This window comes from Convolutriloba macropyga, chromosome 12, assembly GCF_964194025.1.
Source record: "Convolutriloba macropyga chromosome 12, txConMacr16.3, whole genome shotgun sequence".
NCBI lineage: Eukaryota > Metazoa > Xenacoelomorpha > Acoela > Convolutidae > Convolutriloba > Convolutriloba macropyga.
Window position 1 is genome coordinate 53,606,261 of NC_134479.1, and position 27,500 is coordinate 53,633,760.

At 34.8% G+C, this 27,500-nt stretch overlaps 1 protein-coding gene across 1 annotated transcript in view; it reads right to left on the reverse strand.

Moving 5' to 3' along the window:
- LOC142350857 (cGMP-specific 3',5'-cyclic phosphodiesterase-like) overlaps nucleotides 1–27,500 on the reverse strand; it is a 104,230-nt gene that overhangs the window by 60,769 nt on the left and 15,961 nt on the right. The window contains exons 2-6 of the mRNA XM_075402839.1: nucleotides 12,124–12,777; nucleotides 9,471–9,633; nucleotides 3,172–3,438; nucleotides 1,569–1,661; nucleotides 498–705 (exon numbers count right to left, since the gene is read on the reverse strand). Of these exons, the coding sequence (XP_075258954.1) occupies nucleotides 498–705; nucleotides 1,569–1,661; nucleotides 3,172–3,438; nucleotides 9,471–9,633; nucleotides 12,124–12,453 (1,061 nt within the window). The 5' untranslated portion in view covers nucleotides 12,454–12,777. The remainder of the gene's footprint in view (nucleotides 1–497; nucleotides 706–1,568; nucleotides 1,662–3,171; nucleotides 3,439–9,470; nucleotides 9,634–12,123; nucleotides 12,778–27,500) is intronic.

The following is a 27,500-nucleotide window of genomic DNA, read 5'->3' on the forward strand; positions in this document are numbered from 1 at the left end:
GTGCTCTGTAGTTGGGGGGAGCATAACGTACTGGGGTGGGGGCACAAACGGAAAAGATCCATAAATTCTTGTAGCTTCCTTTTACTCCTCAAAACGTGCGGCAGAATGTTTCAAGGCTTAATACAAAATTAGATCTATTCTGTTCAGACCCAAGCTATAACAACACATAATTTAGAATTCGGGGGTGGGAGCACAACAACACTGGGAGGGGGTCGAAACAGAATAGATGCAAAAATTCGTTGAAAAAAGGGATCTTTTCTGTTTGTGCCCCCCCCGTACGTAATGCTCCTTCCCCCCCCCCCCCCCCACCGTTACAGAGCACGTGTCATTGGATAGTAAATCATTATGTATAAATATGGCACGTGCGTCTGGGGGTGCAAATATTATGCACCCACTAAGTTGGGGGGGGGGGGGGGGCAAAAAGGGAAGGATCCAAAATAATAGCCCGATGAGAAGATGAGGGCGGTTATTAATAACGCGCTAATAACTAGACTAACCTTCCAATCTGTCCCTCTTTTGTGACGTCATAGACAGCATTGACAAGGTAACTGCAATCAGCCTTCTTGTCCGCCTCCACAAGGTAAAGCAGAGCTCGGTCAGCATTGATTAGAGAGCACAGGTGTTGCAGGATTTTGTGACACAGCAATCGACTGTCCAACTCGTTAGCAATGTCTTTCACAAGCTCAGCCAGCAAAAGCTCTTGATCTAAACATTTATCGGATCTTTTCCGTTTGTGCTCCCTAGTACGTTATGCACCCCACCCCCCCCCCGTTACACAGCACGTGTCATTACACAGTAAATCATTATGTAAAAAAATGGCACGTGCGTCTGGGGGTTGCAAACAATATGCACCAACTAAGCTTGGGGGGGGGGCACAAACGGAAAAGATCACATTTATCGTATATTGACTATTAATGAGTTATATGCAGGTTGCCGACAAACGTTTCGGATGTGATAACTAAAATGCAAGCCAATAACGAATTTAATAATAAAAAAAATGTTTTCTGGTGCATAATATCAAAACTTTTAGACACTTATTACAAACAGTTGAAAACAAAAGTTTTTTGGAGGATAAATTCAAAGTTGAGCATCATTTAACGATATAGGACCGCTCGATTATGACCGCAGGGCGCTTTTGGTAGCCTAGCAAATGGGTTGTCTTTCTGCAGTAGCTTGGTTATTTAGGGTAATGCTCACATCCTACTTGAAGACAATTTATTATTATTATTTGTTCTGTTGCTTTTTTTAGTACTTTAAAGTTCTTATTGGGATCTATTCTGTCCCCCCCCCCCCCCCAGCTTAGTAGGCTTATATTTTTTACGCCCCCGGGCGCACGTGCTATTTTCTTACACAGTAACGTGCTATATAACAACATATAATTTGTAACGGGGGGGGGGGGTAAAAACACTGGGGGGGGGGGGGGGGGGGGGGAGAGAATAGATCCATTCGGGGTAATGCTCACATCCAACTTGAAGACAACTTCTTATTATTATTATCTGTTGCTTCTTTTAGTACTTTAAATTTCTTTTTTTATAGAAATAGACACAAAAACTACAACCTCTACTCACCTAGTGGTTTGTTACAGTTGGTTTTCAGTCCCAAAGATTGGTGCTGTTTGTTCAACTTGCTCTGCAGCTCCTCTTCTGAACAATCCATTTGATCTAAACAAGGATTGTATAAAATTATAAACCAAATGAAACTGATCATCAGCAACACAACCTACCTTTTGGTAGAAAAACCCGGAATCAATTCTGACGTAGACAAATTTCGTGACGTACCTCAAAAATCTCATCAATTAAGCCCTAATTTGTTCACAAGAACACGAAAAAAATACGAAAAGCAAAAAAGACCAAGGAAATACGACATAAAAATCGATGTTTTATTATAATATGTTTGATTTCGATAAAACTGTGATCATTAAATTGATTAAGATTCGTGGAACTTAATTCATTGGAATTTTAAAACAGTCGACAATGAATTCATTAAACTTAATTCACCAAATACTCAAAAGTCGCTCATCTAATTATCATTTTTCTTCTCCAGCTCTCAGCGTTCAAAGAATGAAGATTACACCACCCATATGGACATTTCAATGAGGTAATAGGGTCAACTTGTCCTGTGAAAAATTTATAAGTACCAACCCTAACCCTTTCAAATTGAAATTTTTGAAAAAATAATATCACTCATGTCTCCACAAATATCTATATGCCAAGAATAACTTAAAAAAGAAGCCAGGGTAACAAAGTTCCAGTGTAGCTTAAATTTGAGGGTTGGAAATGATAGTTTACTCCTGTGCAATACAAAATCAATTAAGGCTGCTTACGAAAACCCTCACAGATGACACTTTGTTTGAGCTCCGAATAGATAACCTAAGAGACGTTACTTGGAAGTAACATAACCAGCAGACTGCCGAATACAGGTGCAAACTTGATTCGCCGTGCATAGATTACAGATAGAAACATACTGGTCTCAAATTAATGAAGTTCTTGATTCAACCATTAAAACCTATTTTGAATTTTAAGAAGTTTCGAAAAATAAGTTGCGTGTTTATTTCGGTCACGCTGCCTTGTCATTAATAGCATGCCATGCATAAGCAACCCGCTGATGAGCAGCATGAACACGTGATCATAGTCACTCTTCTAAGCTCTACGGTGTGAAAAATGCAAAACTAAAAAGAGCGTCAGACGACGAAACCAAAACTTAGCAGGACAGGTTCTGAATTGCAATTATAGGCATCTCTATTGAACGAAACAAAAAACTAGACCTAGTAAGGACTAGGACTGGAAAACCATTTTCGTGACCAAAATCAGTACTCAATGACGTCAAAAATCATAAAATTGTGTGAACAGATTTTATAAAAGCGCCGCAAATCAAATCCAAAAAATTTTATAATTTTTACAATCAAGATTTTTTCTAATCTTAATACAAAATCACTACACATTATTCTGTAACTGCTATTTACCATATCTATTTTGTTTATAATTCTGATGCTTTATTTTCTTTATCTCTTGCATCTGATGCTTCAATTTTTGACTACTGTCAGGATTTATAAATACACATAGGAGTTGACTTGCTGCCCCCGAGTTGACCGACTACCCTTTTAGGGGAGGGGCTTTCTCTTAATTGACCTTTTTTTAAATTTAAAGTTGCGACGAAAATCTTAGTTCTCACCTCCAGTTATGAAAGATCCACTCAGCTGATCAATGACAGGCAGTTCATCCAATTCACCGCTATTGAACTCATGAGCCGATATTTTTCTCACAGGGGTAGCTGCTCCCGACTCTACGCCCCTTGGAGAGTCACGGCCACCTCCGACTTGGACTCCCGATGATGTTAGGGGTCCAGGACAGTTGACGACGATGGATCCCAGGGAGGACTTGCGTGCCATCCATGACTGGGGATTGTTACTAGCTCCACAGGATGATGTAAAATTGGAATCTGAAACATAGTGCAGTCTAATTCCTTTTCCCGCGTGAAAAAAAATGCGTTCATAAACCTCGTGTGCCTTGTATGGCGCCTACTTATTAATAAGAGAATCTATTGAATATTTATTAGATCTTGTGCCCCCCCCCCCCCCCCCCCCCCAGCTTAGTGGTTTCATATTATTTGCACCCCCCAGACGCACGTGCCATATTTTTACACAATGATTTAATATATAATGACACGTTCTCTGTAATTGTGGGGTACATAACGTACTGGGGCGGGGGGGGGCACAAACGGAAGAGATCCGAATATTTTGTATTTCATAATCAGGTTCAATGCCCCCAAATGATTATTTTCCACAGAAACGAAGAGGCAGTTTCACGACTCAAAATTAGAACTGATTTATTGCCGATTGTGATACATTCATTAAGACCGATACATCTCTACAAAAAACAATCCGTTTGCTAAAAACGAGCAACCAACTCGTTTGATACCGGTGAGCTGTTCAAAAGCCTTACAATATGCTGGGGAAAAATTTACTATGAACTCCTAAAATCTTTTTTAGCTTCTCACACAGAATTCATAAGTCGCATAACCCGACAGGTTCTCGAATCTCATCAGAAGGGGTCAAATGATAGTGTTACAGTTTCCTTTAGACCACTTAAATGACATTAGTTAATAGCCGGCAAATTAACGGAAAATAGCCGCCATTGAACCGCTTGACGCACATTGGGATTGAAACAGAAAAAGAAAAACTACGAGATAGAAATTGAAGAATTGAGTGTCGAAGTGTTCTTATTTGGTTTGTAGATTCTGCATATTCTGTTAGATTCTAAAATTATACTTAACTCAGCTTCTAAACTGAAGGCTCTTAAACAATACCAATGCCAGCTAGCAATAGCTTTAATGAACTTTGATAACCTAATGCATTATGACTTTATGACCGGGCTTTATCGGTTCTCCCGTTTCTTTTGAATTTGCTCTTTTGACCATGGCCATATTCACTACATTGCGTAATTAAGTGCGTGAAAGAAATTAAAATCAATTCAGTTGAAACAGTGAGTGAGGTAAGTCAGAAGTCCAGCGTGAAAATCGTGACATATGTAAAAACGTGATCAAAAAGTAAAGCGAATTAAAAAACAATGACAGAACAAGTCCTGACGTACAATTCAAAGACTTGTTATTGACTAAAAAAAATAGACCTAGAACGGACAATGAGTGAATTGGGAAAACCATTTCTAAAAAAAATCAGATAAAAAACAGAAAATCAACGTCAAAATGCCGCTAGCGAGAACAAAAAACCACTAGAAAGAAATGTTAATTGATTCTAACAAAAAAACTAGGCCTAGAATGAACTATGAATGAATTGGTTAAACCATTTAGAAAAAAAGTTTGATCCAAAAAAATGAAAAACGGTAAAAATCAAAGTGAAATTGCCGCATGAGAACAAAAAACCACTAGCGAGAAAGCGAATTTTGGACAAACACCATTTTCTCATTGTACTTAAAAATAAGAGAGAAAAAAATTCACGCCGCAAAACCACTCGCTATTCTGCTCCATTTCATGTTCGGCGTGACCAAAATCAGTTCTCCAATTTGACTTCAAAAATCATGAAAATGTGTGAACAGATCTTAAAAAAACATAGCCGGAAGAATTCCGGAAACGACTCGAAGTGGAAATCCATATAAAAACAACCCAACTACTCGTCAGACAAAACGTGCCTCTACTAATTTCTGATTATCTTGAAACCAAAACAAAAAAACAATAATCAAATCTGTTAAAATCTGATAAAAAAATCTGATCAAATTTTGTTACAAATTGAGATCCCGAAATAACTGTCTCCGCCAAAATTGCTACCTCAAAACAACTAGTACTTAAAAAACCATTTATGTGAATTTTTTAAAAATACTTGAGGCCAAATTATGAAAAAAAAAGCTCTTAAAAACAACTTGCACTAAAAAACTGGAAAAAGTTAGTATATTTTTTAATATTACAAAAGCATACCAATCCAAAGAAAAATTCCATAAGAAAAAAGGGTATTCAGATGCCCGTAAAACAACAGGCAAGTTATAATAGGCTGAGAAACTTGTCTAAAAAACAGAACAAAAAATGCACAAAAATTAAGAAAAACAGTTCCAATTTTTTGCCATATTTCTCAACACAAAATGCTTCATATCCACAAAACTGTAACAGAGTGTTATCTAAATTTTGCTCAAGTAGAAGGAGTCTTTTCAATGCCCATTTGAGCTAGTAAAAACATTGGTCAAAAAAACGCAAAAAATTACCCTGAAAATCAGCAAAATACATGAAAAACCTCCGAATTAGCATAAACTTCATATGAATTTCCAGAAACCTTCAAACTACTACAAAAACCAGCCTAAAATTAAAACCAAATCATAACTAAACCTCTCAACCAAAAAAAGAAAAACTGCTTTAAAATGCCGCAGGTGAATAAAAAATTTTGCTCGCTTGCAGAATTCTTTTTCACACCTCAGTTTCTCGCTCTCTATAAAACAGCAAAATGAACAAAAAACCACTCTTTTCGCTCCACTCTTCATTTTGCTCAGCAACAAAATCACTGCAAATCTTTCCATGTGTTTCATTTCCCGCTTCAAAATTCACTCCAATAAAATTGATAAAAAAGGACTTCTCCAATACTCCTCTTCGAGTCGTAAAAAGACAGCGCCCCAATACAATTCAAATTCTTTGAATTGTAATAAGGATAGCACCTACATAATAGCAGTTGAGAAGCTGACGGCAGCTATTAAAAACATCAACCAACAAACAACGGACGAATTGCTCTCGACCGACTGGCAAACAATTCAGAAGATGGTTCAAAGAATTCTGACTAGGGAGGGGTTCGAATAAGCGACCTCTTGGTTGGGAGTTAGTGACATTAACCACTTCGCTATACTGGCTATATACTGTTCGCTCACAATCTTTTTTTAGCAACAGACTTAATTACTGAATGCACTCAATCAACTCACTCAAAAAATCAAAAAGTCAGGTGTGAAAAAGTCACCCAGGAAGTGAAATCGACAGAATGTTCTAGAAGAAAACGGTCACGCAAAATATTTGCTTAAAGACACACTTACAATAATTCCTTCAAATTTTGTGTGAAAGCAACCAACATTCAATTCCTAAAACATAGCTGGCCGATTGCCAGAAAATAGCCGCAATAGATTCGTAGATCGGCAGTCTCAAAAAAAAGTAAAAAAGACAGACCAAAAAAATTCGTCTTTTCATTGAAGGCTGATCTGTTATATTTTGATAAAAATCTATAATTTATTGCTGCCTCTATTAGCTGATCTCAATTAACCTTCATTTAGAGTCGCACACACCCATTTGACCTTATCTCTTTGAAATAAAGAAAATAGAAGTCAATTTCAAAGTGAGGAAGTCATTTTTGAGAGTGAGGTAAGTCAAGTGTGACCAAAAATTTAATCACGCGAATGAACAAAAAACTCGCTCCACTAAGAGCGAAAAATGACGTCACGCATGCAATTCAGTTGAAATTGCATGAACGAATGAACAAAAAGAGGCTGTGACGTCATATGGTCGTAACAAAAATCATGACGACGAAATAAAAGACATAGCAGGACAAGTCCTGACGTACAATTCAAAGAATTTTCATTGACTAAACATTAAACGACTTATGACGGACTATGAGTGAATTGGGAAAATCATTTCTAAAAAAATCAGATAAAAAAATTTAAAAAAAAAACAAAAAATCGGTGTCAAAATGCCGCATGTGAACAAAACACCACTAGCGAGAAATGAAAATTTGGTTCACACCAGAAACTCGGCCTATAATGAGCTATTAATGGATTGGGAAAACCATTTAGAAAAAACCCAGTCCAAAAACATCGAAAAAACAGTAAAAATCAAAGTGAAATTGCCGCATGTGAACAAAAGACCACTAGCGAGAAAGCGAATTTTTGTTCACACACCATTTTCTCACTCTACTTTAAAATTAGAGCGAAAAAATTTCACGCCGTAAAACCACTCGCTTTTTCGCTCCATTTCCTGTTTCGGCGTGACCAAAATCACTACTCCAATTTGACTTCAAAAATCATGAAAATGTGTGAACAGATCTTAAAAAAAAAAAAACATAGCCGGAAGAATTCCGGAAGCGACTCGAAGCGTAAACTTGACAAAAAACCTTAATTGCAGCTGAAACCATTACCTTTTTTAATAAACCATAAACTCATTACCCCCCCCCCCCCCCCCCCCTGTCTGATCTAAAAATTGGTGAAATTTAAACCACTGTCACCAAGAGAAACAAAATGCCGCAAAAATTTATTATTGAAAACGTTTGGTAAGGATAAATGCAAAATAATTAGGATAGTCAAAACACTGATAGTCTCAAAAAGCTGACAAGGCTATCGAGTGCCCTCAAATAATTCATAATTCTAATCTCAAAAAGATCATTAAAGCAAACGGCAGATAATAATAACTTAGAAACTAAATTAAATTTTTCAAAAAATAATGCTCAAAGTTAAGAATCAGTAAACTACTACAGTTAGATTTCTCATCACTGCAATAAGGAAAAAAATATCATATACTTCTTTCTTCTAGAATACATGCTAGACAACATGATTTCAAACCAATTCAAAAATTACAATAATCATAGAAAAGCAACAGAGTAATATTTTAAGGCAAAAAATGATTAAGAACAAAACCAAAGTCGGAAAAAAAATAAAATAAAAAGTAATAAGTGGAAATTCTGGAAAAGGCTTTCTAGTAAACTCTTGGTACCGCCTTATGTTGAATGAAATCAATTGCAACACAAAGAAATGACGAAAATCTAAGAAAAAGCCGAATCATTGAATTTGTTAATAACTGAAAAACTCAATATAACAAGTATAAATGTATGTGCCAGGACAGAGTTAGAATGATAAAAATTAGAATGTAAACAATATGGACACAATTTAAGGAACTCCGTAACAAAGACTAATTCTTGATTTTTGAAAGTTCAAATCCAAATTTTGAAAGTTTAAAATTCAAATTTAAAAAAACAAGAAAAACAAACACCATTTCATTTTGCAGCATACGAGACATAGAAAAGACAACGATTCATCAGAGACAAAAACCTATCCTCCTGAACAGATCAAAAAAAGAAAAAGCAGAAATCAAACATACTAATCTTTGAAACATTTTGCAAAAAAAGGTCAAAAAACTTTTAGAACTGCATTTATAAAAAAAAATTAACTGTTTTTCAAAAATTTAACGCTCAAAAAAATCATTAACGTTTTATTGAAACGAAATTAGAGCCCCTCATGTTGCACAAAGAGAATATTTCTAGTAGTTAAAACCAAAATACACAAAAAACTGAGAAAAATAGGAAAAAAAACTACCAAAATCGGATTAGCATATGTACAATTTTATAAAACAAAATACATCGAGGCAAAAAAAGGCATTGAGTATTTGAATTGTCAACGGGAAGTTGTCATATTGACTGATTTGTGACAAAAAGACGGCTAAAAGATCCAAAAATGAAGAAAATAATAGGAAAAAAGCCCAAAATTAATTAAAAAATCAAGAAATTTATGCCAATTTTGAACTTGAAACTTGTTTTCAGGCTCTACAAAACACTGTTCTATTAATTTCCGAGGTTTAAATTTGAATACAGCATCGAGTAAAAACCATTTTCTACAAAAAACCAAATTACAAGCAAAAAATGAGCCACTTAGACGAAAAAACTGCTAAAAACGGTTATCTATATGTGCCATTCAGTCAAAAACTACTTTTCAAAGTCAAAAAGTCATTCACTAAACGCAGCGCATGATCAAAAAACTTCTCTCGCTCAGAAAAAATTAGTTCACACGGCAATTTTTCTCACTTTCGCTTTTAGGTCAAAACAGCGTCTGAACGAATAGTACTTCCGGTAAAAAAAAAAAACCTTAAGAAAACCAATACTCCTCTTCGAGTCGTAAAAAGACAGCGCCCCAATACAATTCAAATTCTTTGAATTGTAAAAAACCAAGAGAAGGCCAATAATAGCCCCAGCTATCTCTGTGCGGCTATTAATAAACGAACCAACAAACCTGATATTTTTCTTCTGGACGAGGTTGTTGCAGTTGTTGATTTTGTAGTTGATGGGAATTTTTGGGACTGTTGATTGTTTGTTTGCTGCAGTTGTTGACTGCATGTAGCACCAGAGTTAAGGGGGGCAAATGATGAACTCACTACGTCAACTGATGGAGATAACTAAAACACCGAATTTACACATTCATTTTATTGGGTCTTTCCCATTATACCCCTCCCATGAAATTATAGCCCCCCTTATGGTATATTTACCATGATGGGGGGCTATAGGCTATATGACCACTAGGCTGGGGGGGCTATAATGGGAAAGACCCAATTTATTTCGATATAAATTTTAGTTATAGTAATGGTGTTAAATTTCCAAGAAATCTAATACTTTGATTCGCAAAATTTCTCTGAATGGAACAAAAGTTCTTGCGTCTCGGCAATTTTGTTTCCATATCTCAAAAATTGAAAGTCATACCAAGCAAAATTTTATAATACACTAAGTAAAGCCTTTTTCGAAAAGTAATAGCAGCAAGTTTTCAGCAGTCATTCAGTATCTTCGAAATTGCTTGTAAAAACATAGCTCAAAAACCGTATGTGACAAAGTACTCTTGCACGAATTGTCCGTTCTCGAAGGCTTCTTTATAATTGGGTTGTTGTTTTGATTTGTTTGCATACCTAACAAAACATTTGGAAACAAAACAATAATTGATAAACAGGAAAATTGTTCAGCTTGGAGACAAATTGTCATACAATTCCGAAAAAATGCCATTTGGCCATATTTTACCCAGAACTCTGATGGCAAGCAATTTCAATTCGGATGTCAAAAATGTTTCATCTTTTCTATCCAACTTTAGATTTTTTCAATCCCTCGCGAGAACCATATTATATGACCCCTCTAATCCGAATTACGGTTAATGAACTGTCAAAGGATTATTATTTAGGGTTCCTGCTGTTTTTCTCTCGGTTAGTGCGCTGTAGAATTTTTCTTTCGAAAAGGCGTTTGAAATTGTTGGATAAAAACAAAGCCCTCCCAAATTAATAAGCGCTTCCTTCAGAATCCTGGATACTGATTAATAACTTTTATCATAACTTTTAAAAACTCTAAATAATTTTTAATAAAGAATTTCAAAACTTTAATCAACCATGTCGGCCTCACAACATAAATTCCAATTCCTTAATTTTTTTTAAATTGAGAGCAGTTTTCCTGACCTACCTTTGAGCAATCTAGCAATATGACTTATCCAACAGTCTTCAAATCCAGGTATTTGAGATCAGGTTTTTGTAATTTTGTATTTCGTTTCAAGTTTTTGTCTCTCTTCACCTAGAGCATGCATTTAATTTCTGACTGGCAAGGTCAATTTGGCATTAACAAGCCATTCTTCTCATTCCCTTTCAATACATCGCTTTGTCGTCTCGTCTCATCATGAGAACTTATTTGTAAAGAATTAATCCCTAAACTTTCATCCGCAAACACAAAAATGATTTTTTTTGAAAAAAAAGAAAGAAAGAAAGAAAGAAAGAAAGAATATATTTCTCACACAGCAACAAAAACTAAAATGAGATTAAATAACTCAGTAAGGAATAATGCTGGCAACTACTAACCTAGATAGGACAAGCAACGAGGCGCTGGGGCCTACCAAACGCCCACCCTGAAAAATATGCACCAAACGGGAGGAAGCAAAAAAAATGTTTTTTTCTTTTTTCAAGAAAAGACTTTTTTCAAGTAACCTCTCAATGTCACGAAAGAGAAAAAAGTCCAAAAAAATGTTTGAAAAGTTTCTAAGTTCTTTTAGAGATCACTGTCAAGTCACACAGCATTAATTTAAACAATTAGAAATTATGGCTCAGTAACAACCCTCTTGCACTAATTCACAGCTTAGGATTTTTAGAATCGTAAATAAGGTATTGTGTATTGTGTAAAAGTATTGTGTACAATATCAAATTCTTTCTAAGTCTAGAAAAAGGCATTTAATTGTTGCTGCTGTTATGGCAACCACCAGATCTTTGCTTTTTGATTTTTTTTGTAATGGCAAGCATCGTATTTTTTTTTACACCTAATGAAAAATTTTGAATCTAAAAACTCTTTTGTAAGTTAAAGAATTATTGAACTTGAAAAATTTTGTTTTCTTCTTCACTGGTTCGCTATTAAATAGTCACTGATAATAAATTTGCCTTCTGGGCCTGATGCACGATCTTAGATTGCAAATTTTTTCATATAATTGTTCTATTTCCTTGTTTTTGGGGCTACATTTTCTCATCATGATTCCAAAATTTATGCTTTTCATTTACGAATTGATTCAGGAATCTGATTAACGGTCCAATTTTATTGAAAATATTGTGCATAGTTAAAAGTTCCAGACTGCTTTTTCAACACCCATTTGATATCTGAGAACATTTTTGTATTTTTCTATTGTGGTAGCTCTTTCTAAATTCTGTTTTTTAAACTTCAGATGTTTAAGTTAATTTTGGTTACTAACATGTTTCCACATATTTTGAGCGGCCGGCCCGTCTTTGCTTATTAATTGCTGATTAATTGGTTTTAATTGCTGATTGTGTGTGGTGTGCCCGCACTGGTAGTAATCACTACAGATGTACGACAGACGTATTTTTAACTTTCCAAATTATTTTTCCCATCAGACCCTTGATTTTATTAAAGCTAATTACCTGATCAACTTGCTCCTTCCCTTTGCAGCTTTTATCGTCTGCGGGCGTTTTCTTGTCCAGCCAACTTTGAATTTCATCAGATGGAACATTATCCAAAACATGCTTGGTCAAAAAAATTGGATTTCTTCTCAAAAACTCGTCAATTTGCTGCCAACTTGGAGTTAGATCTTCGCCGTCGTTTTCCTTGTCGGAATGTATCATGTTATTTTTCTCGCTATCGCAGTAGGGTTCGAATTTAACCTGCCGTTGCGTTTGTTGTGGTTGAAGAGGGTTATTGTAGTTCTGAGGTCGGTCTAATTTCAGCTTGTCGTGAAGACTCGATATTGTCATATTTGTGTCAACTTGTGGCTCAGAGGCCACAAAAGTTTGCTCTTTTTGATCAGTGGTCAAAACTAACTGCGCACTAGAACAGTTTCTTGTTACTCCGTTATTGTTTGATAATCTTTCAGTTGATGTTGTTAATTGAATTTGACTCGGTGTAATTATTTCGCCACATGTCACTTCAGCGCTGTTTGTGTGCTTTGCAGATGACGTCAAATGGTTTCCATTGTTTTGAGCATTATGCGATGAAAATGCAGTTAATTCGTTTTTGTCCGAAGTACCAACAGCAGCTTGAGGTTGATTTGTTTTGCTTCCTCTTCTAGTATCGTCTTTCTGAAACAAGCAGTTCGATAATCGATAAAAACAGAAATTGGTAAAATCATAACCGACTAACGTCTAGTGGGAGCTCAAAACTATTGCAGCCTGCTGCAGTCGGGCGGTTACGGGGGTGAATAACTAAATTGACTAAGGGGCACTTAAAATGACGCCACTAGAGGTTATTAAATACCACTATAACCATTTTAAAAAAATTTTAAAAAGGACACCAATTTCGGCGCACTTTTCACTTGACTTTTAGTAGTGAAACACCGCCAATTGAGATCAGCCAAATTTGTCAGCTACTGAATGAGGGAGAAATTTAGATCACGCAAAACGAAAAAGTCAAGGTTACAAAATTCATTCGAAAAGTCGGATCTTTCCCTGTTGTGCCCCCAGTACGTTATGCTCCCCCAGTTACAGTTACAGAGCACGTGCCATTACAAAGTAAATCATTAATTAAGAAGATGGCACGTGCGTCTGGGGGTGCAAATAATATGCAAAAGTCAAATAATAAGATCCGAAAAGTCAAAACTCTCAAGCAAAAATTGTGCATAAAATCTCTGAATGCACAGACTCTATCAAAAAAGGAGGTGAGTTTTGACTGTGCTTTTCACTACTAATAATTAGTTTGTTTTCAAAAAAGTATAGATTTCTATGTCTTTTGAAATCAGATGGCTAGTAGGCTGTGTTTTTGAAAGCTGGAAATGATTGTTTCTTTGGATCTATTCTGTTCCCCCCCAGTTACAAATTATATGTTGCTATATAGCATATTACTAAATAGCACGTGCTCCTGGGGGTCATAAAAGATTTATGCTCACTAAGCTGGAGGGGCAAAACAGAATAGATCCATTTCTTTATACAAAAACATAAAGAATGAGGTTAGAAAAAGAATAGAAGTTAATGTCGATCGTTCTAAACGTCAAAGTTTCATAAGAAAAAAATTTCCTTTCTCTTAAACTATTAATCAAAGAGAATACTAATTATTTGGACAAGGATGATAAGACTTTGGAGTAGCAGCAAATAGCAAGTGTCGAGACTTTAGAGAATAAGACTTCAACAATAGGAGTAATTTGGTGATGAGAAACACAACGGACAATAGTCACACGAAAAACAGGCAAGAGTTCGGCTACTATTTGCTAGAGCGTAAACTTATGAAAAATAGTGCAACAATTACCGACAACAATAATTGCCGACGACAATAATTGCTTCAAACTCCATTTAGGGGTAATCAAGAACTAATTCAAAACATTAAAACCACCAAACATAGAAGCCAGCAGAGGGGTCCAAAATTAAATTTAACGAACTGCTTTTCCTATTATGAGAATCTTTCATAAGCAGCTTCATTGAACCATATTTAAAGCTAAATGGTTCTGAAAATCTTCTATAAGCAACTTCATTGGAAGAGCATAATAGGAAGAGCAGTTCGTTAAATTTAACGAACTGCTCTTCCTATTATGAAAATTTTTCATAAGCAGCTTCATTGAACCAAAATGATTTAGTTCAAATATGGAAAAAAGAAGAATTTGGATCTTATATAACAAGATAAAATGTAAGAGTAAAAAAAATAGACGCAAGAGTAAAAAAAATTGGAAAGTTGAAATTGAAAAATGACACAAGTCCTGTAAATTTCGTCCCGGAAAAATTAATAACCACACGAGATTCAATAAAAGTTCATTCAAAATAGCTGGCCAATTTATTAGATAAAACAACGTCTCAAAACGATCGAAAAGTGAAACATACTACATTCTTCAAATTTTCCAAAAAACGTGAGATAATTCTGTTTCAATCTGGAATTATTTTTTTGGCGAGGTGGTCTTAAAGCGGGAGATTTCTAACTCTTATTCTTCTAACAGAAGTATTGTTGAAACTATTTAAAAAAATTGGCTCCACTTGAGAAGGTGATGTAAAAGTTAGAGTCTCTCTGCCAACTGATATCTTCTTTAAAAAAGTATGCTCCGAAGTAATATTGTAAATAAGGACAATAAGGTACATAAGGAAAATGACCTGAAGAAAAAACACTTTCGTTTCCAAAACAAACAACTATGCTCTAACTGAATTCAATTAGAATCGTTTCTTCAGAAAATAATCTAAAATTATTTCAGCATTCGTGCACCCTTAAAATAATCGTTGATACATTTGATAACAAATCGTCCGTTTGTTGTTGTAAGAATGCCAATATTTATGCTATTAGGTGAAGCAACTAGTATTCAATTTATAGTAGTCAACAAATTAATACCTGTTTGCAGAACTATATAGCTTTAAGTGAGCTACTGGAAACATCTGACAAATAGAAGTTAGCAGTTCTTTTATGATATCTGCGATCACTAATTTCAATTGCTAAGTTTAAAAAACCGGCAGCACTGATGTTTCAAACATCGAAAAATTCATATTACAGTAAGAATCGAGTGCTTTTAATTCCCGTCAAACAAGGAATTTGTTTGCGACAGATTTTTTTTTAAAAAAACATTATCTAATTTTTAGGTTATTCAAAGCGTGGATACTATAGTAGTATCCGCCAAAATTCCGCTTTCTATCAAATGTTTTTGCGGCGCACTGTTCAAAGAACAGTACCACTGCGCAAGCTCACATTGGACGTCTTACCGTGATTTCAAAAAAATGGCCCGCTTTATTTACATTTTTCAGATGTTCTTGCAATGATTGCCTTCTTCTTGTCCTTAATTTGCCCTTGTCATACTTAACGCTATTCGTCTTTTGTTTAAAAAATCTAATGCAACGTCTCTGAAAGCCTGATTGCAAAATTTGAAAAGAAAACTGAAATTAAATTAGCTTCCCGTTCACGTCAAGAGTCGCTATTTCGAACTTAAAAACTGAACAGTCCAACCAAGCACCGCAGAAATTGACTGCCTTTTCCCATTCAGTTTCCAAATGAATTGCTCCATCTCAAAACAGTTTTTTTCAAATAACTAATTTTTTATTGACACACTTTTTAAGGGTTCTACTTCCTTTCACCCCGATTCATTTAACCCCTCTCGCATTTCATACCGCCAATTAGCAGTCGACATTAAAAGAACATTTAGTCATGTTAGGTTGTGATAGTTTGATATCCAGTCCCACGGGACGCTGAGGCATGGCCAAGTGATTATTTTACTAGTTAAATAGTCCTAATTTTATAAAAGATTAAAATCGTGTTGAAACGATAGAGGGGTTAAATGAAAAGGGGTGGAAAAGCACGGCAACCTTTTCAGGAACTGATACTCATCATAAAAGTGTAAGACCGTGTACATATTTGTAATGAAAGACAGTAGATATTTTAATTCTCTACTCAGCTATCAATAAATTAGCATTTCTTATTTTAATTAGATACCAGCAAAAAGACTTTCTTTTTGTCATTTTGGCTATTGTATTGTTGTATAAACAAGCAAATCATATTTTGCACCAACTGGACTCAATCCCTGCGAGCTTGGGCATCTCTTATAACCCGTTTTCGTGTTCTTTTTTTGCTCCTCAAGGCTTCATTTCTCTGGTCAAGACGTATACGTTCAACATGTAGAGCTTTTCAAGCTATGTCGAGGTTATCATATGCACAATTTACACCTAGTTTTTCTTTCTAAACCTTCAAACAGCTGCTACAGGGTGCGAGGACTCCTAGTTTGCAATATAAAAGACCACTGAACCTGTTTGTCTGTTTATCAACTATACTTTGCTACGCCAGCTACTATTTAGGAATTTATTGTATAATCACTTACCTCATTGCCAAATAATTTTTTTACTACAACCAACTATGAAAAATATGAAAGTAAAAATCCAAGAAAAACTCCCTTTTTTGTGCATTATTATTTATGTCCTTTTGTAATAAACTTGAAACTTTTTGTTTGTATTATTAAAAAAAATGCGTTACATTAATTAAAATATTAAAATCATACAGAGAATTTAACTGTTTGTTGTTCGTATCATTAATTACATTTCGCGAAATTCAGTGTTCGTTTTTTTTAAAAAAAACAAGTACAGTTTTGTGGTCGTGCAATGTGTTTTACAAAGTCAGCAACATTTTTTTAAATGCTGAAATTAAACAACGAAACTACACAGACCCCAAAATAATTCCGGCTAATTCAACTCTGCCTTAATCAGGTGATTAACAAACGGCTGCCATCAAAGCATCCTTCACTAAGTAAATCAGAGCCTAAAAAGGTCCTTAAAGTTGACACTCATTACCAACGAGCGCCGAAAAAAAACTGATAGAATTTAGTCAATGAGGTCAATAAATTTGATCACTAATTGGATTAAAACTGCCTTTCGGGAACAAATTCCGTTTGGGGCAGTCAAAAGGCTTATTTTAGCCGCCAATCTGAAATTAAATGAATTCGAAAAATCAATTCTTTACAAAAGGGACAATCATATAAGGAGCGAGAATAATCAATCAAAAAAAGAAATCGATATCATTAAAGAGCGCAAAAATATATTTGGTTTCAATCGCACTGCTCCATTTGACATTTTCTTTGTTTTCTTCGAGATTTAGAGGATGAAGTATTTGCTCTTTTACAAGAAAATACTGAAGCCACTAAAGCTAAGAAAAATATACATCCAAAGCATTTTCCTGCAGAATATGGAAAAATTGAACAGCATAAACATAACCAAATAACATAGGAGTAAGCTCTCTAAAACTGGCTGGGGTTTTGGTACTGGTCGGGTTAAAAGGCTGGCAACGCTTGACGCGAAGGAGTAGGGGCACAAGTTAAAAGTTAATCTGTTGGTGCAAAATTGCCCTAAGTTGCCCATTAGGCCACGAATTTACACCTCATTAGCAGTTATTCATAGCCGCACACTTAGATACTAGGACATAATTTTTTAAAAAAATGTCTAAAACTGCCCCCCACGATTTGATGACCCAAAATATTACTAGTTTAACCCGCTTCTTTAGACGAAAAGACAGATCAGCAAGACCAAAAAAAGGGTCAAGCAAAAATTTTACTTAAAAATACAATCAGAGCTACTACAACTACTAAAAACTTTGAGAGCAATTGAAAATTTTTTAAAAAGCTATTAAATTTTTTAAGCATACTCTAGGTCGAATAAGACCTTGAGCACATTGAATCTATACAAAACAGTGAAAGTTCGTTATATCGAGATCAACTATCAAAAAACGGTATATGCAACGGATAAAAAATTCATAAACCCTCCATTGCACCCTTGATCAAGTTTTAACATTTCAAAAACTGGTCTCACAACTTGTATAGGAATTAACAGAAAACACTTTATTGCAAATGATAAAACATTGCAATGAACTACTATACATACTTTCAGATTTCAAAATGTCAGTTTTTCTCTAAACGAGGACAATGATAGTTAATTTAGCTGGACAATTGAGAAAAAAATAGATGATAAATAAGAAAATTGTACCCAAACATTAAAGAAAACAATTCAGCTACAATTCTACAAGAGGGTTGATGGTCAAGCGTGTAGGGGTTAGCGTTAGTACTGTCTAGGTAAAAGTTATGGACGCCAGATGGAGAATTAATCTCCCAACTCGCCCTATATACAACGAATTTATTCGGTGAAGAGATGACCACTTAAAATGCATCTTGAATTAGGCTCAACCAGTTTACAGTTTAGCCCGTTTGCCAGCACAAAGCCACGTCTATCAGACAAAAATAATATCAAGTTAACAAAATACTTAAATTCATTTATTTCAGAAAAAAATCCGACAGTGCTTATGACATCTTTGTTAAAAATAATTTACTTAACATCTACCAGCTTCATATATACGAGTTATTGAAGCTAGTTTTGAAGTCATTGAGTGGATTACATCGTGAAAGTTAACTTAATTCTTTGTTTTCGTTTTCGCCATCGAGACCTACGCGAAGTGCATCAAAAACATTACTAATTGAACCGTCTTGTAAGCGAATGATTGAAAAACGATCAGTTAAATTCAGAGCTTCGAAGCTCTTTAATGCATTTAGTAAAGCCGATGTTCTTCCCTGCAATATTATTGGATCAAATGAAAAAGTTATAAAAAGTTTTTATCATAAATTTAAGGATACATTCTTGGTTAATAATGATGATATAGTGAAATACATCTTTTGAATAAATTTTCTAGAAAATCCTAAAAAACGACGCCTTGGATAAATGCTATCAGACATCTACTTTGGGAATGAGATCTTTGTGACAAAATATGAGCTATCAATTCCTTCTAGTTTCCGAGTTATCGCAATTTTTCAAAAATTTTTGAGTTTTTCCCGCTAAAATTGCTTCTGAAAAACTTAGAAAATTTTTTTAAACGGAAAAATTTCGAAGGCCTATTTTATGCTTCCAGTAGGTTTAACGGGGTTTAATTAGGCTTCTGTTAAATTGTGACGACTGTAGCAAAAATATTTTATAAGTTTTTGTTTTTTTAAGTCCATTTCGTTAATAACGATGATTTAGTGAAATACATCTTTGAATAATTTTTCTAGAAAGTCCTAAAAAACGACGCCTTGGATAAATGCTATCAGACATCTACTTTGGGAATGGGATCTTTGTAACAAAATATGAGCTCTCAATTCATTCTAGTTTCCGAGTTACCGCAATTTTTCAAAAATTTTTGAATTTTTCCCGCTAAAATTGCTTCTGAAAAACTTTTGAAAACTACTGAAAATTTTGGAGGCCTAATTTATGCCTCCAGTAGGTTTAACGAGTTTTGAGCTTTAATTAGGCTGCTGTTAATTTTTTTCGAATGTAGCGAAAATATTTTTTAAGTTTTTTTTTCTTCCATTTCTTCATTTTTCTATGTTTTTGTTATCATAGGAACTTCTTTGTTGAAATAGTCCTACTACCTAGTTTACAGAGTCTCTAAGGGCAGGGCGTGTGTGTTTAAATACCCCGTTGCCTGTCCACTTTGATCATGTTTGTACGCGTCAATATTTACTTTTATTTTTTGTACTTGCTGTTACTTATTTGGTACTTGATCAAAGAAATAAATTCTTTCTTTCTTTCTTTCTAACAATTGCATTGAGCAAAAAACCAACATGACGCAAATAACAGTCACAAAAACGACTCGAGAGTCACTGCACAAAAAGATTAACATAATAACAATTTATTTACAAATTCATCGGTGAACCAAAACGACACGGTTCTGGTTCACTAATACAGGAGAGATTTACTATTAGAAACAATTCATATTTTTAACAGTAGAATTCTCCTGCATTCATAAAACTATGTTAATAAAATAGTATTTGACAAATCAATCCTAACAGTAAATCTTTCCTGTATTATTATTAATAATAATACTATCAAATAACAGCTTAACTTTTTTAAACACACTAAAAATACAGCAAATAGGTACGTACGTTGTGAATTCTATGGAAAAAATCAACAAACAGCTTGAACCCATCCATAATAATAGCTTTAAAGTTCACGGAACAAAAATAATCAAGATAAACTGGTAAAACAGAAGATAAAGAACAATTTTCGAGATCAACGGGTTTAATCAACCCGCTGAGATTTTCAACGCTGTAACGGATGAGCAAAAATAAAGGAAGGGGGAGATAGAATTCCTTGAGGAAATTGGTAAATTACAACCCGCAGTTTGGCTCCACTATTTCTGATTGTCTGCGGGCAATTTCCGTGTTTTCAAATCGGTAATAAGATAGTTTAATGTACAATATGTCTCGATATAGGGGTACAGACGATTTTAACAAAGTACCATTCAAATTCGTGTATCTATGTTGTACGTATATGTCTGTTCAGAAAATCAAGGGACTGAATTAGTAGTCTGAATAAAAAGGTAGCAGTAGACTAAACTCAAAGCAACGCTTGGTTATATAGTAGTGCTCTCAGGCAGCAAAAGTGGGGGGTAGGGGGGGGGGGGGGGGGGTGATTGTAAAATGCACACGCTCCCATTTGTAAATGTTGGCTGCTATTTTTCATCCTCGTGAATTATTGAAAAGCAGCTCTAATTTGTTTTAATGACATTTCTATAATCGCATTTTGGTCTGATAAATATTCAAGACAGCAAGGCGAAGCAAAGACTAAAAATGATGCGAGATGATGTTAAAAAAAGGAAGTGTTTTAATGTATTGCGAGATTAAGACTTCGCTGTATTATATAATCAAGCAGCGAAAGACAAAGCTAAAATTGAACCAGGTAGGCATGTAAGCGTACAGTTTAGACTTTCTTTGACAGATTTAGGGGGGGGGGGGGGGGGTCTGAAAGTCTAATTCACTCCTCAACAAAATAGTGCAAAAGTTGCATTTAAGTATGAGGACGGGGCTGAAATTCGCATTCAATTAAGCTCAATTTTGAACAAAAGCACTCTAAACACAGGAGGGGGTGTAAAATCAAAACTGCAAATTAACTGAACAAATTCATTTTCTTTCCGCATTCTTACTCTTATGGTCCCCCTAAGGTGTAATTTAGTTCAGACGCCAGTTTCGTAGCCTTGTAGTTGTGTATGTGTACTAAGCATACAGTAGATTTAAAAGCATTTTATTGCCACGATTTATTCAAAGACCAGCGGTTAAACTTTGATACTTAATACCGATAATGAACAGCAGTACCAAAAACAAGAAAAAAATAGCAAAAATAAACCTGACTTGAAACCGTTCCTAACGGTTAATCAAATATTTTTTGGCAAACAGAAAAGGGTACCCTAACCTAAAAGCGACCAAGCTTTTTCATTTATCGGTGGCAATGGAGAATTAGGGGGGTGGGTGGAGGGGGTGGGGTGACTTTTGTCAAAGCGAACAAAAGCCTCCAATTAAACAGTCCCAAGATAGGAGTCAGAGAACAAAGGGCCAAAAATGTCAGAAAAAGGTGTGCGGGTCTGATAGACGCACAATCGCTTAATTTGACATGGCACTAAAAATTCTCCAGGGTTTTGCTTCCGCTCGATCTATTATCCTACTTGATTTATTCCGCCCGTTAAGTTTGCAGGCATGTTAAACTCGTGTCAAAACTAGTCGTCATCAATCAATATCAACAGCCGCCTTTATATAAAGCTGGGAATTAGATTACATGCAAAAAAATGCATTTTGACAAAGTAGTCAATAAAAAAGGTTAATAAGTAATTAAAAAACCTCGTTGCATTACTTATGGTAGTGCCCGATGAGTACTAAAAAAGTCTGAAAAAACGGCAAAACTTTGCTCGTCGACAAGAATATTTTTTCCACCACTTAAAATAACTGCTTAAAAAATCTTCGGGGGCAATTAAAATAAACTGAAAGAACATTAAAACAAGTTCAAACAATTGACGACAAGCAAGTTCAGTCGTAATTACAAGTTAAGCTGCTTTAATGTCTAAATGAGGACATTTTGACAAGCAAAAATTTAGCACCCAAGCGGGAAGAAGTCACGTCACTTGAAAAGTGGTCAGACGAAAAATCGGTAGTCCTAAATTATACTAAAAACTGTTTGAGAGCAATTAAACAAAAAATTTTAAAAACTGATCAAATAATAATCAAACAAATAATCAAATCAAACAAATAATTAAACAAATAAAAATTACATGTTAAATCAAGTCACCTTGTTCGTACAAATTAATTTTAAAAAAGAGGTGGTACAACGCAGATTATCTTTAATTTCTGGGAAAGAACGAAAAATTATTTACTCAGGGACTATACATCAAATTTCAGAATATTAAAGTAACAATCTAAAAAGATGAGCACCCCCCCCCCCCACCCCCCGAAAAGGGACGAGAAACGGGATCAGGAGATCCTCCAGGCACTCGCCCTAGGAAGGCAGGGTCTAGAACCCCGATGAACACACTAAATAAACACAAAACAAAGACGAAAATGAGACAACGGGGCTTTTAGCTGTGTGAGGTCACAACTTTTATGTTGAAATTTATAAACCATAGTTTAAGCCGTAACAATAATCCAGGGCAAAGGCCATGCATTTTTCTGTACTGCGCGGTCTGAGAGAGAAAGATTTTTTTTAAGTTTTGAAGTTTTTCGGAAATTGACAAATGGCAATATCTCGAAAATTAGGGCTAGAGTGGTCAAACGTTTTGCGCAAAATCGGGGCTGCAAATGGAAATTCGTTTGGGAAACAGTTGTTGAAGAGCCCCATTTAATATGAAGTAATTTTATATCCTAAGCTCTTTCTAGACGTCAATTTCTGTCTAATATACTTTTTATTTTACTCCAATATATAGAGCAACAGCTGTCACAATAACAGCAAAACAAACAGACATCTGCCACTAAAAGTCAAATTTGATTTAAAAAATGATAGTCAAAAAATGATAGTAAAAAAATGATTCTCAAAGGTGATTGAGAGAAAATGATTATCATGGGAAATTAGCAGACATACGGTCAAACTATCCAAAATGAATACTGTATCAAACATTTCGTGTTTAGAAATACCAATTAAACTACGCACAGAATTTATTTTTTGCACAAATTCAAATGCATTCAAGCTCCTAAACTCAAAACACCTTATCAAAAACGTACAATAAACTCTCAACAATAAAAAAATCTCATTTTCTAAGTGCTTTTGCGCTTCCGAAACTTTGCGATCATATATCAATGAACTAAACGGTAAAATAGCTATAGCTCTACAGAAAGGGGAGCTAAACATTCGATCTATATCGATTTGATAAAGTCTGCTAAATTGCCAAGAAAATGTTCAACCACCAAGATTCAAAACGGACTAGTTGCTGGAGAAAAGTAAAATGAGGAGACATCAAGACTTAAAGGCGAAGTTTTCCAACATTAGGTTCCACATTAAATTAACATTTTATCTGAAAATCAACAATTTGTCAATGTTCAAATTTATTCACAGAAAAAGTTTACCAGTTTATCGTCTACCAGTTTAATTTACGCAAATTGGTCCTAAAAACCAAATTAAATTCAATATTGGTATAGGTTCTTTTGCATAAAAGAGATATTGACTTCACAAACTAACGACAACTAATGAATGCGATTCCTTGCGAAATTTGAATTGAAATTTAAAACAAAATCGAACTAGAAAGATAAAAGCAATTTTGAGATCAAACTCGAATATTGACAATCATTGATGTTTTATAATCAAAACAAACATCGGAGGCGCTAAACGAAACTTCAAATTGTGAAATTAGAATACTAAATAAATATTAAGCGTTGCGTAAACATCGAACACAACGGAAGAAAATGTAGAAACGGCACTTAATACAAGTGCGTCGGATAAATCTAGGAAAATATGCAAAACACGGTTGATATGAGAATTAATGGAATTAGAGGCTTTCCGTGGTGGAAAAACATGACGAAATTTTAATTCCATAAGCGCTTTTATTGCTCGCATTTATAGTAAAAATATGTAAAAAACGACTATGACGAGAGCGTATTCAAAATGTACCAACAAAAAGGAAAATATTGAAATAGGGAACGCGCCGTTAGACAGTAAGAGGGATAAAACATCTCATTTTATTGCCACAAAAAGCAAAATTTGTTTTTCCTAAATTAGACAATTTTCCAAATACATTTTGGATTGACTAGGAGAAAGAATATGAATTGAAACTAATTCAAAGTCACAATTTTTAATCTAGTTCACAAAAACGTTTACAAACAGAATTTCAGGGGGAAAAATGCCAAGATTAAATTATTTTCGCTTATATACAAAACAGGAAACAGAAGAGAAATTCTTAGTCATATATAGTCCATAGCTTAAAGTTGAAACCCTTGCGAAAGTTTCAAAGGTCAAAGTTCAAATTAAAACATGCAATCTGATGTTCATATGCATGCCTGGTTTTTCGAATATTTGCTTGCGATTCAACATTATGAACCTCGCTATACTTTTGGAAATCTATTTATTATTTATTTGTTATTTTTACTAGTAGTATGAAATGTTAATATTTAACCAACCGTCGTTATTGTGATTATAAAATCTGAATTCAAATTTTATAGATTTTTTTTTAAAATTCTTGATTTTAATCAAGACAGCGATGCTATTCACAAAATTCTAACTAAATTATTTCAGTAACTAATTCAGAATTTCAGTAACTTTTTATATCAGAAGTAATAATCAGTAGCAATAAGTATACGCGAGAAAACGAATTATATATTCCCAAATTTCTCGTAAAATAACCGCACCGCGTACACAAGTAACTCGTTTCGACAAATTTGACACAATTCGAAATAAGGTCAAAGAACTGTATTAGATCTAATTAACCAACAATTGTAGATATCGCATAAATGACACGAAACTGAAGTTGACCAACATTCAAAATTCGACAGAACAAACAGTGCAAATTATGTCATTGATTTTAAAGACAAAATCGACTTCTCGAATCCGATTACGTAGGATTAAGTGTAATCAAGTATCTCAATTTGGCTTTTAATCTTGATGTAAAGAAAGCTAGCATCAAAATGACACCGCCCCTTACTCCAATGGACGCTATCTAAGAGCATAAGTTGTCACAAATTCAATTATAATCTAAATTAAGCTCAGACGCTCGGTCCATAAACACAATAAAAAAAGACAAAAATATGGACAAGAAAAAAATACAGCAGAGCCAGTCAAATTTTTCGTTTCAAGTTAGTTTTTTTTAATATAGCCGGCGGATTGCCGGCGAATATCCATGATTGACTTGAACTCGGATTAAAGCAAGGAAAGAAGGAACAAACTATGATGCAAGCAGTAATTTTCCATAACAATGGACCAAATATACTGTGGGCGATCAAAACTATTTGAGAGCGCGTTATCCATTAGAGCAGTTTGGAATGCCTAAAGCAGCTCGTAAGTATTAACTATTCACAAGCTGTACGATTTTAAAAAGGCGGGAAGAAAAATTGAAAAATCACCCAATTGTACCAAAAAATTTGAGTGGCTAGCACCCAAAGGCGAATAAAACTATCATAAAATAGCTCCTATTGAGAAGTATTGTCCATTTAACTAAATTTTTGTCAAAGGAATGCCTGACACAACAGAGAAAGGTAGCTTATTCTCTGTTAAACTTTTTAAAGCCAGTTTTGCTTTAACGTTGAGAACTGATGTTCAAAAACAAAAAAACATATTGACCAACATCAGGCGAATTACTCACAAACGACTGGCGAGCGTTTGGATTTGCCAGTAGCTAGCTGCAGCTTACAGAGACTATCTTAAGCTTAATTGAGGCGTTGAGCGGAGTGAAGAGATACGCGAACGCTACTGGAACGAGGTAGAGTCGTGGACGAGCGGGAGTAGAGGGGAGTTGGATCTGGGGGGGGGGGGGGGGGTGCATTGCGGAGTGGAGAGTCAAATTCTAAGATCCACCCTTCACACCATGAATTTGTCTCCTCATCAGGTTCAATAAATAGCAATACTATTAAAGCGTAAGACACGTAAGATACTAGTAAGTCAAAAGGCTCCAAGAAAATTGCTCACCCACATGAAGCATCCCGTTTGTGAGGGAAAAAGTCAAATGGTGACACGACAAAAGATCGGATTCAGAGTCAGTAGATGGAAAGATCTCATAAAAAAACAAGCAAGACTAATATTGCTACAAACCTCATTTCAGAGCAATTGAAAATTCTGGTGATGCCAGCCATACCTGATTGTAAAACAAACATAATAGAACCTCAAATTTTCTGCAACTTAGATTGCAATTTTCTGCAACAAAAATTATTCAATCGCTATCGAAAGCATTTCAGAGAGAATTTCACCATCCTTAACCCTTGCCCGCCAAGAATCCGAACTAATAAGTATTACGAAGTAAACATTCAAACTTTAACGCAAAATTACCCGATCATGTAATCAAATTTCAACAACATTTTTGCACCATTGCTCCCGTACTCTAGTTTTCTGGCCTACCTATGAAACTGAGATAATAAAAACGGTAACATACTAGATACTTCAATGAAAATTTCATAAAACTCGTCCAAGATTCACGGCAAAATAATATTTTCTCAAAATGTGGTGTTTTCACCCTTGTTCAACTAAGATTGAGTTTACGTTTGCATTCAACATTACAGAGATAAGATGTAAATATGATTACGCGGCCATTTTCATTTTCATGTGAAATTCGGATGAGGATCATCAACGATCTGGTAAAGTACCTATGTGTATAGTCTCAATTCCTTAGGTAGGGAAGAGCACTGGTGGAGGAGTATTGGTGTAAAAAATGTGTTCGACATTTGATGACGTGAAGTGATGTCGCGTCAAAACTAAATTTTCACTAGATAAAATTACGCGGAGATATTACTTTCTTTTGAGGTTCAGTATAAATTTGAACCGCTGCCGCACATTGTTTACCTGGTCAATATATTTAGCGCGCAAAAATCTATAGGAATTTTCCTGAAGGCGAATGAACCAAAACTAAGTAATAGCGACGTATACAACATTTATTTCTAAGAACAGTTCCAATTTGCTTCAGTACATGAAAAACGTCCCATGGTGGGCTTGGACACTAAGCACAGACAATTTGCTTCAGTTTTTTATTCAGGCAGTTTTTTTAGCGTTATCAACAGAAACTAATACACAAGAGATCAAAAAATATTTGAAACACTAACACAAAAATTGAACACAACAAGGACATCAAAAATTTTGCGTTAAATTTCAATCAGGGCTTTCATTAGCTTGAGTAGATTTATTGCAAGTCTTCTTGTCTTTTCTCAAAAATTTGACTCCTCTTAATTTCATTGTCCTGAAGAATCGCAGCGGATCAAACTGTACCAAACGACAGTTAATTTTTTTCATTTGCGGATAAGTGCACAAACTAATAGCAAGTCGAACAAGAGTTGACAATTAAACAGTTTAATTAAAATGCTTAATTAACAAATAAGTATTAGAAGCTATACTTGATAACTACTTATTCGAAAACATAAAGAAAATGCTTTTGGCGAATTCAAACT